Consider the following 12,620-nt stretch of genomic DNA (forward strand, 5'->3'; position numbering starts at 1 on the left):
GACAGTGTTGAGCTGGGTGGACCAACATCCGCCCAGACATGCTGTGTTCAGAAGTTCACCCATGAAATACAGTGTGAAATAATTTTCAGTACTCATGTTTTGACTACTACTCACACATTTAAAAATATAAAATACCTACCCCCAAAATCAGTCTTCAGTCAAAGTATCTCAAGATAGCAAAAGTCAAAAATTTGATTCACTATATTTACAGGTGACGGCTTGGACAACAGTGTAGCTTCTCCCAGCACAGGTGATGATGATGATCCAGATAAAGACAAAAAGCGACATAAAAAGCGTGGCATCTTTCCCAAAGTAGCCACAAATATCATGAGGGCATGGCTGTTCCAGCATCTAACAGTAAGTGAACTCTAGATCACATATGCGAAATGAAACGTGGGTGAAAGATGTCACAGTTATGGTAGAAAACAAGACTTCCTACTTATCATGGGGTACATAAAGAATATGATTAGACAGTTAAGGGTACTCTTTGTGATTGAAATCCTTTGCATTTTGTATATAACTTGCTATAAAGAGATGTAGCTAGTTATATGGTTATTCACGTGTTTGGACAATGACGTGCTCATATACAACTAGAATAAATTATTTTATTTGTATGGTTGCTGCTATCCTTCCCTTAGCAGTTTAAAACAAGCCAAACACTTAGTTGCCTGTGGGCTCCTCTGCTCAGCCGTAGAACAGCAGCTTGAAAGGATGGCACCTGGTGGTAGTTGTTTCCTTACTGGACATGTAAGCACTGTGCTTACATGCACTTTTATGGTAGCTACAGTGACAACCGTCTCTCCATGTGCTCAGTCCGTGCTTGGAGTGATGCAGGATTGCATTGGCTGTCTCTGTCCTTAGCCTCTGTGTCAGCATGTCAGTTGCAAATTAGGCAGAACGTGTGAATGGACCATTTCTGAATTTAGCTGTATATGCATATAAGGCCTGTACTCTGAATTGGGCATCCTGACGTCACTTCAGTTTATTAACATGGCTAGAGATGAGTCGCAGAGGCTTGGGTGGGGCTGGTGATTGGGTTCTTGCATTCCTCTCCATTCATTGACTGAACACACAGGAGCGTTTTGTTCGAACAGGACATCTGAATTAATTACCTGGGGCAAGGGAGAGGAATGTCCTGCTTGTTAGTGGTATAAACACTACACATACGTTATACTGTGAGGGCTTTGGTTAAGGAAACGCCCTCTATGACAAAAGTCACTGTCACTTGTATGTTCAGCCAAGAAGGTCCTCTGTGGTCAAGGTTTTAGTATGTACAGTAGAACCTTTTGTCTCCCTTGCCTCCACTTTTGACTAGCACCCTCTTACCCATCACAACTTCTGTCTCTAGTATAACATTAAGAGGTGCTTGCTATTCAGCACCAGGCAGGGAACTGCTCTTGTGGTCAGTTGCTGGGGAATGAAATGATTGACAATTATGCCATTGTGTCCATAATCTTAAGTGTGCTTGGGTATGTATGTGTAAGTGCATTTTAGCCTCTGCCTGATAAAACCTTCCAATACTATTCTTACAATGAGATACTGCCTCCTTTGATTGTGTTATATCACGTGTACTTTTACTTGAAGTCATTATAGACTGACATTTTGGATATTCTTCCAAAAAGGTCCCTCTCTGAATAAAAAAGTGAAGGAGCTTGTAAACCATACATATATAATAAAATTTCCCTGTTGCTCTGTTTGAAGTTGGTAAATAGTGCCCAAAAGTTATCTTGTCACAATGATTTTTAATGTCTTATGAACTTTCTCATGCTCTTAAAAACATGGGAGTTATAGCATTTGGAATGCCTGTTACAGTTGTGGCTTTGCTACAATTCCTTCCATTTCACATCACTTACAGATTGAGTTGAAACTCTGAGCACTACCTATATGATTGCTTTTCTGCCCAGTCTTTAGTAAAACCTGCTTGGTAATTGAGGACTTTTTTCACCTCAGTTATTACTTAAACATTAACTGATTGTGTTGATATTGACACAATGCTTTATGCATTTCCTACCCCCATTTTTTTTCAGCTGCTGGCTCAGCCCTATAGAACTGTAATGAATTGCTCTTAAAGCATGTCTTTTTGCAGCAGTAGTAGTCAAGGCAAGTAAGTCCCAGTTAGGTCCATGGACTGTTCCCTCGTTTAGAAGGCACTGCTTACCTGGCTCTACGGCTGTGAAATGGATGAGGTCCATGGCAAGGGCTTATGTGCACAGAAACCCAGGGAATCATTCATCTAAAAACATGTTTCCAGAAAATAAGCACTACTAAAACACACTGATTGAGGAGTACAGAACCCCTTTCAGCCTGAGGGCAGAATTCCATTTTGGAGAAGCTCTTGGGGGTTAGCTTCCATTGGTGGGTGGAACCTAAGACAAAAAGGGGTGCAAAAGGAAAGGCCAAAATACAAAAAAAGAGCAGCGGCATATTTTAGTTTAAAATGTTTACTGCCAGTAATTAAGGCCGAGGAAACGCATTTTGAACTTCTAGAGTGGTGGAAAAACATTCCAAACCTGGAAAACCACCAAACTATAAGTGGTGGTGGGAAAGGGAAGCATGGTATGCTGAAGAACGCTGGAATGCCAGATTAAGAGGATTGGATTTGGCCTTAAGATCTGAAGATCTGTACTTGTGCTGTAACTCATGTCCACAGTTATGCCAACTGTCTGCACTGGGGAAGAATTATTTGATTAAATGGGGAATATGTAAAAATCTATCTACCATTGTATTTTTCAAACTAGACAATGTGCCTCTCCACCATGGACTAACCAAAAAGTGTAAAATGCCCTTTTCTTCATCTGGAGAAATTTATAGCTGTAGAAGTTCTACCTTTGCACTAAGGTCAAGTGATTTCATATGTGGAACCCTTCTCATAGAGTTCACAACCAAAGTCCGTCCGTCCCTTTGACCTGTTAAATGTGTGACGTTCTTTCTGGACTGCTTTGTGAACAGGCCTCTAGTAATGCACTTAAGCAAGCACACCATTACCTTTTCACATTCATTCCACCATGCTCTGCAGTAGGAAGTAAAGCATTCAGAAGCACATCATAATTTATAAGTGGTTGACTGTAGCCTTATTAATATGCAGAGCACAATACAAATGATCCTTACCGGTCTGTGGGAAAGCAGTGGAATCTCCCGACCCCACCGGTTTTTAAAAACACACTCAGACCCACAGAATATTCCTGTTCAATTAGTTTTAAATAGTTTCTATAGAGACAGCCTCTGATCAGCATTGGATGGACAAGAAAATGCAAACACCAATATTTCTGTCTAATAATTTTGCACATGTATATGACCCAAAATTTTGACCCTGGTCAGTCAGTTCACAACTCAGACTGAAACATCTGGCTCCTCTAAGGGATCTTCTATACTATTTTACCTTTAGAGGGGGCTTCTCAGTGTACTTATTTTATCCTTCTAGCAACCTTGTGCAGCTGAAAGCGCAACTTCCTTAAAGCTACCCAGTAAGCTTAATGTTTAAAATTGGGATTTGAAATTGTATCTCCCATTTTCTAAGACAGAGCTAGCTGATGCTCCACCTGGGACCAGGAATGTGTAGTGGGCAGCAAAAATATGAGCTGCTAGGGTCTGGGTACTGTTGCAGAGCTACTAGGATAGCAGGTCCAGTAACCTTCACGCCCATTGGGCACAGTCTGTGTAGGAAAGGAACTGAGCTTCTCAAAGGTCATAACAGATGTAGTTCTGTCTTTAAAGACACGGATTTGTCAAAGCTAATTGACAGGTGAAAAGATTTTCCCTCTCTTGGGTGTTATAAAGCTAGAGTCCTCAAGCTTTGCTAGGACATCACTTGCCCTGTGTGTGACCACCATACATACCTCTTCTACCAATATTGGCAGTCTGAGTTGCCGTGCCTGAAGGGTCACAGTGTATCTCTTCGACAAAGATTAAGACTGAGCAATCCTGTCCAGGACTGAACTGAAGAACTTAGTAAAGGAAGAATGGCCTACTTACAGGTCCTTTTCTCCCTAGCTACTTCCTGAGCATGCTCGTTGCCCCATTTTCTCGCCCTTCCCTTTCTTGTAGGAGTCTGTGGGAGTACAGACAGACATAGAGTTAACTTTTCCTGGAAGTGAGTACTGTAGAGACTAGACCAAGAAAATATGCATTCTACAAGAGCAGCTTTTATTCATACTGAATACCCCAAGCACCATGCTTCCTTTTGCACATCTATTTTACTGCTGCGAGCCCGCTTTGGAAAGATTGGTATTGACATGATCACTGCAGTCTTGGTTTTGATGTGAGTGGGTTTTTCTGAAAGAAGCAAACAGTGGCTGGTACAAGTATGTAAATCCATTCAGACAACTTTGGATTTGTCTGGTTATATGAACCAACTCTTAATTTTCTTAATTCTGGTCACAGTAGGTATTTGTAGTTGAGGAGAGTACTCCAGCCCTCAGAATTAGGTGGTAAAATGAAACCTCCTTGGCAATATAGACTAATTTCAAATGGTGCCCTTAACTAGAAGTTTCTAGTTAATACTCATATTTAAAGTAAATATGATTGACATAATCTACATGATTGGCATAAGATCCACAGACATAGTAAACATTGGACAACAATTATGCCATGATCATGGGATGACCTTTTGTAGGCAACCACATATTTCATCAGTTGTAAGATTGGTACTGATGTAAGATTAGTCAGCTCTTCTTTCTTCCTTTTCTTTCATGTGGCATTTCATTTTTCAGGAAATGATTCCTGGAATTAGAATATTCATGTGGAAGGATTAAATAGGAGATCAGAGAATAAAAAGTAGACATTTCTATTATTCTTCTGCACAAAATGCCTCTCAGTTTTCCTTTTTGAATAATAAAAGATAGTGATGCGCTACTTTATGTGCAACTAACCCAAACTTAGTCACACTTAGAGGAGACCTACTAAAATTAATGGAACATAGATTGGCCATTGTCCAACCCAATATGTAGTAATTACAAAATGAAAACAGTATGAAAGTACTAGGAATTACTGGTATCTAAATCCCAACATTCTGTTTGGGTAATAATGCTATCTAATTGGACTATCTCAAAGGACTAGTTTTAAAGATTAAAAAAAATACTTGCTCATAATTATAGTATTAATACCCATCAGTGGCATGGAATTAAATGACACAGACAGTAATTGCTGTGTCTGTCATGCTAATGATTAGTGGATGGAATGATCTAAATAAATGGAGAAACAACATAATCTTCTAAAGGTTTTCCTACCTTTGTCCATAAATGGTGCTTGAAACCTTTTAGACTGTAAGCTTTTAGAAAAACTGCATCTGTCTCTCATTGTTCACTCTTAAAGTTACAAAAGGAATTGTGTTCATTTTATTTCAACATTTGTATAACATTGTCACAGAAATGTCATAAAGCTCATCCCTGATGTTATTTCCAGCAGTGCCATTTTAGCAAACTGATATATGCCTCAAACCCATAGATATTCTGAGCTGCTGCTTTTCTATATGCAATCTTTGCTTTTATATTATATGTAAAAATGAAAGTCAAATACTTTATCTCATAGATGGGCCCTTTGCCTAGTGATAAGAGCATGTGGCTTGCATGTAGGAGATCCTATGTTCAATTCCTTCTATTTCCACTTAAAACTATTTGGGAAAGGGAGCCCTGACTGAGACCTTGGAGTCCTGTTGTCATTTGGAGAAGACAGTCCTAAACTAGATGCACCAGTGGTTGAACTTGTATAAAGCTGTTTGATATTTTTAATGGGATAACAAATGGGATTGACTTTATTTTATAACAATACTGTAAATGTAGAAGAATTTGTTGAAATGCAGCTGAAAATTGATACATTTAGTTTGGTCACTCCAGTTTCAACTTTAGTTTCTGTATTAGTTACATGTTCTGTATAACTGTCGCATTTTGCTGGTATGATGCACATGAAGTTAACGTCACTGTAATTTATATGTGTGTCTCTGAGTGGAACCTGAAAATTCAATTGCCCATCTTCTTTTGGCATATCACAGATAATTGTGTTTGGTGGGTCTGTGCATGATGGTCATGATACCCTCTTGATGTTTTTGACTACAACTCGCAGCATTGCTGGCTATTGGCCATGCTGGTCAGAGCTGATGACAGTTGAAGTCTAAATTGTATGCTCTCCAACCTGCTATACAGTAATTCCAGTAACGCTGGTGAATTGGGGGAAAAAATGAACCATATTACTCTATCTCCATATGCAAAGTTAGTAACATTATTATTAATACTACTACTACTAACATTGCTAGTCTAATCTGTGTCCAGGAAATGCTGTCAATTGCTTACAATAAAGAACTTATATTGGCAAAGTTCAAGATACCCCTGGAAAGCAGTGCTTGAATTTTCAGGAGGTAAAATAAGGCAATCTTCTCTTTGGCTCCTCTTTTTCAGCACCTTGGAGACAAGTGAGAGAAGAAAGTGGATTATAAAGTAGAAAGGGGGCCTAGTAAATTCCTGTAAATTCAAGCACTCTTCAACAGTCAGAATTGAAAGCAATAGCAGGTTGGGATTTTGGTGAGTTTTTCTTAAGTATCATAATATCAGGGCCTAGATCTGGAATGCTGTATCATCTTGTAATTCAGGAAAACAGAATAAAATTCTTCAGGCCTAGATTTAATCTTGTAGAAGGAATGGAAGAGTACAATGTCCTCAGTTTCAAACCGTATGTCAAAAAAGGATTGTGGAGGATGGAACCTTGGAGACTTGAAAGGAATCCTGGAAACACTAGAGCAGGGGTCTCAAACTCGTGGCCCACGGGCCCGTTGCCGGGATGGGTGGGGCAAGGGGGGGGCCCTGCGGCCTTCAAAGCGCCGGCGGCACCCGGGCCGGCCGCGGGATGAGCAGCCCACCACCACCGCAGTGGTGGAATGCTTGATGCGGCCCAGCCTCACCCAGACTCTACTTCCAGCGGCCCCCAGGGAAGTTGAGTTTGAGACCCCTGCACTAGATGGTTCTGTCAAAGAATATATATGTACCAATGGTGACAATACGTTTTTTAAACTCTTTCTTTCTGAAGCCCTTGATTTAGTCAGTCCCCTTTTTAAAATGATTTTGAAAACTGACATATCCATCAAGATAAATAATTTAAAACTTTTAATTTGTTTAAAAATATCAGCATTTCACTTTTCCAGCTATTTGAAGTTATTTACAAAAAGCTAAAAGAATAAGGTCTGTTGCACACCTCTAAAACTGAAGATTATATATATATTTAGTTTTAAATTTTATATTCTTCTTTTCCAAAAAGAACTTTTCAAGGGTGGACTGCATAATAAATCAAGTAATAGAAAGATTTCAATAAAGTAAAACAATAAAAACTAAAAACCACAGATTAAGTAATGTGTTGACAATGTTATTAGTTCTATCTTTTTCCCATTTTATGCCCCACAATGAGGGTGAGTAGGAAAATCTACCTTAAAACATAATAAAACTTATAAAACTGCTTTCAATACAATCAGCATTTCTTATTTGGCTGGTGAAGGAGAACAGTGTTTCCTTACCTAACCAGCTTGCAGTCTGTGTATAAGTTTAAAATTTGCTATTTGTTTTTTAAAACAGTTTCAGTTGTGCAATGAAATGGATTGGAAGCTATATGTGGGGGGGGGGGGGAGGTTTAGCACCAATGTAATATGTTTCCGGTATCCTGCTATGATAATCAACTATGTAGCCACTTTTTAAATTACTGGAATAATCCATTCCAGGCTGTCTTCAAAGGCAGCTCCATGGAGAACACATCCTAGTAGTCCAGCCTGGAGATTACCAAAGACTTCTTGTGATCCCTGGTAACTTGAAACACCAACGTCTTAATTGTGGGGCTTATAAAAATTAATTTTATTGGATATTTTATAGCATACTTATTGAATCTGTCAACCACAGCAAAAAAGTATCATTGTAAAAAATATTAAGCACTCTTGTTGAATAAAAGCATGTTACTGAATTACAAGCAACATTTTTAATAATACTAAGACATAAATTTTAGGACTTCAAACATTTTTCTGGATGGAAAATTGGCACTATTGAAAAGAAAGTGAATGCACCAAAGTATTTCTTCAAGAAAATCTCATCTGGCAATCCTATGCAGACTTAAGCTACTTATAAAATAACATTTTTAAAGAGTTTACCGGAGAGTTTAGTCAAAGATAGACTATGCACAAAACCTTGCATGGAAACTTAACTGTGCAGACCCTGGAGTATTTTTCATGTGTTATTCAGTCTGTTTCAAAAGCAAGACACACTCCTGATACAACTGTAATACCTAACCATCCAAAATATAAAGCTGCTTTTCTGTTTTGATTTTAGTGGGACTTTATAGCAGGGCCTTGTGGGATTGTACATGGGAACATTCAGTTGCAAAGATTCTCCTTCCCACAAAACAACCTTTAATCCAGCACATTATTTCTTAAGACACAATTCAGAAATCTAGTTTTTCAAGTAAGGCTCCAATCTTACACCCACTTTCCTAGGTAATCCCCACTGAACTCAATGGGGCATGAATAGACATGTATGGGATTACAATATAAATCAGTATAGTTAGTAGTACATGCACATACTATTTTAAGGATTACTTTACATACATATTATGGGTTCTCTCCCTTTTTTTCTCCTGTAAGGAGTTCCTCTTTTTATACTAAACCTACCTTGCTTAGTCATAGGAAAAAAAAAGCAAATTCCATAAAATAACCTATCTTGAGGTCATTCTTATTTCCCAGCAGCCCCACCCCCTGTGAGGGGTTAACTCCCAGTTTGAGATTACTGTAGGAAGCTGTTGAGGTTAACATAGTTTAGTTGTGCTACACACACTGGGGAATCCTGCCCGTTGGTGTTGTTGATAAATTTCTCAGCTATTTCACTGTTATTCAATATCTAGAAAAATTGAAAGACCAGAAACAGATGTCAATTGCATCCATCTTTGTTTACGTTTCTGCCACAAATGAACTTCACTTATTTCCAGCAGGAAGAGCAAAAGGCACTTGCCATGATGATGTGTTGTTACTGTGCTTCTCCCCATGCAGTACTCAGAAGTCTTGAATGCTGGTTCCTGCGCATACTTTGTTAAGCTAAGTCATGTCTGTGTTTCCATGCAGGACATACAGTTTATTTTCCAGGTAGTGCAGTGGCAGGAATGTATGCGTCTTTTTACTTACCATGGCAATACCTGGAAAATAAACTGTATGCCGCTTTCCCTGTCCCGGTGTCCTGCAGTTGTGCTGAGCTATAACTCCCAGCATGCCCCAAGCTGGAAGTAGTAATCCAGGGCATCTGGAGAGCACCAGGATGAGGTATGTTGGTATAAGAAAGCAGAGGCTGAATTCCTTAACCAAAGAGCTCTAACAAAATAACTTTCTGTAGCAAATAATGAAAGCTTCCCGCAGGTGCTGATAATGGGCAAGACTTTATTAATTAAAAAGTGCTTGTGTTTTCTGTTGTGGGCAAACGCATTTTAGATGTGAATTTTCTGGATCACATCCTTCTGCCATTTGCTTTTCTTTGAATTCTGAGGAGCTGATACCTCACAGTTACTTTTATCTAGCTAGTACTAAAGAACATGCCATGTGAATTGTTTTTTGTCTCTAACCATAATGTGCATTTCAGCTTTCAAAGAAACTGTTCTTACAAGCTGTTGGCAGAGTCAGAATGGTTCATAGGAAGTTTATTAAGAATAGTTTTTGACAAAATTTCAATAGCCTGGGCAGTCACTTTGCAAAAAACATGAAATGAGGTGGAATTCATTAGCTAAATTATTCATTATTAATTGCTTTCCTGCTTTATCTTCTGACACAGCTGCTGTTTCTGAAATAGAGAAATTACTTTTATTTCCTGATACATGACACACAGTACATAACTATTGACCCCAGAAGTAGAAAGCTTCTAGATTATGATTATGTTTAAGGGTATGTTGCATGGAAAAGTAAAATAGTAAACTCTCAGAAATAAAGTACTTGGCATATTTATGACATCTTAAAATACACAGTCTATAATTATGCCTTTTTAAGTATAAATATGCAGAGCCAAATTCTAAATTAACCAAGTTTTACGATTTTACATTTGTTTTCACTATTATATGGTGGAAGGTTCAATAAAGTTAAAAATGTCTTGAAAAAAGTATCACTTCCCATGACGTACACTCCTCTCTCTTCTCCTATTGTTGACTCTGCATTAGGGATGCTTTAGGATTTGTTAATTCTGCACTTTTAAGTGAACTGACTTGATACTTACCAGAATGATACATGAGTTGGAATACAGTTATCCTTTGGAGTTCATGCTTCCATAATTTTTACAATAAAACCTTTAACTAAAAAGAACCGCAATGTGCTTAATTATGCACACTGAAGTTTATACAGAAATGTACATTTTAGGGTCAGATGTATGCAAAAATGTTTGCTTTGTAAAATGCATACACAAAAGAACAGTCTTCATATTTAAATGTGAACCTTCTGGCATTTTTGCTGAGTCTTTATTTTCTCCCCTGGAGGATCAGCGAGGTATAGTGGTTAGAGTATTGGGCTAGAGAACTGGGAGCTCTGTGTTCAAATCCCTACTTGGCCATAGAGCTCACTGGGTGACTTTGGGCCAATCACTCTAGTTAATACAGTACTTGCTAATGTCTTTGCTACAGTGAAAAAAATAGTTACGTGATCAACAATTAAGCAGCTTGTCATCACCTTAAGATGAATATAAAAAATGTGAATGTGTGTGTATATTTGCTGAGGCAGGTCTCTGTTGTTGCCCTCTCTAAAGTTCAGCTTTAGCTAGGTGAACAAGTGTAGTGGGGGGTGGGCAGAGGGGCGGGTTCTCAAAATGCTTGCTTCAGCTATACTGGGGAAGTTGAAGGGTAAGCCTAGTCAAACATATTTTCCAGGTTTTTGAAAGAAATGTGGAAAATGACAAAATGTGTTTCCCAGAGTTAAAATTCAGGGCTTTTCAGAGAAATTCATCTTTACAAAGGCTCTAAGATAATCTCTGTTGGTATGGGGAGGCCTCAAATATAGTAATTCTAATGTATGGTCACTAACATAGTGTGAACTGGAAGGTTTATAAGACTCTTAGCTTTCACTGTTTCTGATTAAAATCAGTGGGAACATATGGACTTAAGGAAAACCACTATAGTGTTAGTCAGTGGATTTCTGTGGATCTCCACTCCCCTACATCTCCCAGCCTTGCCTGCTTCCCACCGCGAAGTAACTTCATTTTTCTTGATAAAAGTCAGTGAAAAATTGGCTATAATGAACCTCTGTAGGCTCTGTAACCCAGAATATGCACTACTAGAACCAAAGGTTTAGCTAAGCCCCTCCCCACACCTTAAGTCAGCTGTTATCCAGTATCAAAGGATGCATATGTGCCATGTCGCTAGAAAGTAGTATGCAAAATCTGAGGAAAACCTACCGCAGAGGAGAGCTATTTGTGGCTGCTGTCCAGATGCTGTTGCACTGCAACTCCCATCTGCTTTAGCTGGCATAGCCAATGGGGAAGCATAATGAGGGCCACAGGTTGCCTATGAATTGTCTTATGAGAACCAGTAGTATTCCTGTGGCCCTTCTTCATCAGTCAGTGCTGTAAGTCATGGTAGAGGACTTGCATACTGTGCAGTCATCCGTCTTCTACATCTGAGGAAACAGAGGAAGTTAGCCACAAAGGAAGCACACAAAAGAACACAAAGCTGGGATCCAGAAGGATCTCGGTGTGCAAACACTGATAAATGCTAGCACTTCCTTTGGACAGCTGTGCCTAAGTGGCGATTCATCTATTACCTCAGCATCATAGTTGCCACCTACAAGTAAGTTTTATATCCTCAGCTCCACATTGCTGTTTGAGTTGGTTTTCTGTGTGGGTCAACAGAGTACATGCCTGCCTCAGTGCCATACTTCTAAGAGAGCTAGTGATGCTGACACAAGTTCTCACCACATAGACCACCAGACCAAGCTGATACTGTATATTGGAGCAGCTTTTGCATGGAACCTTACCCATGCAGATTTCGTATTTGACACTGCCAGTATTTTCATCAACCATAGCATTTTGAAAATTGTGACTCTTTTGTCGCTTGAAAATACATGAAGGTTGCTTGTTTCTGCATCTGCAGTCTTTGACATCTCCTATCTTAACACAGTGGTGTGGGCCACAAATGAAATCTACTGTTGGTTGCTGCTATGTGCATAGGTGGGCATGAATAAATGGGGGCATACGCTTCCATTTTCCACATATATGCAGTTTGTTCACTAAATTAGCACTCTGCTATTTTTGACCTATAAGGCCTACTTTGAATACTGGATTTGTGCTTTAGAGTTGAAATACTAAATTAGAGGTAATGTTATTTCAAGTATGTACATTTTAGATATTTAAATGTAGTTGTTTTTAAAGGCTTGACATCAGTCATATGTATTCCATATAAAGAGCTGTGTTTTGGATTTCGGTTGTAGATACAGAAAATGCCTGCACATCTGCATTTATTATTTCCCATCAAGCTGGAATACAACTTTTGTAGTTGCATCCATATAGCAGAAAACATGTGAAACCCTGGGGTGCTGTAAAACCACAGCTTTGAGGTGGGATCATTGTAAAGCTGGCAATAACGAGGATGTTAGGATTTGTAGGCATAATATGTAATTTTAGTTATGATTTCATAAATAG

General features: G+C 38.8%; 1 protein-coding gene across 3 annotated transcripts in view; it reads left to right on the top strand.

Moving 5' to 3' along the window:
* MEIS1 (Meis homeobox 1) overlaps positions 1-12,620 on the top strand; it is a 171,159-nt gene that overhangs the window by 85,849 nt on the left and 72,690 nt on the right. For all 3 annotated transcript variants that reach the window (XM_044454148.1, XM_044454147.1, XM_044454149.1), the window contains one exon: positions 212-357. In XM_044454148.1, the coding sequence (XP_044310083.1) occupies positions 212-357 (146 nt within the window). The remainder of the gene's footprint in view (positions 1-211; positions 358-12,620) is intronic.

Source organism: Varanus komodoensis, unplaced genomic scaffold (genome assembly GCF_004798865.1).
Source record: "Varanus komodoensis strain SLA01 unplaced genomic scaffold, ASM479886v1 scaffold7_3, whole genome shotgun sequence".
Lineage (NCBI taxonomy): Eukaryota > Metazoa > Chordata > Lepidosauria > Squamata > Varanidae > Varanus > Varanus komodoensis.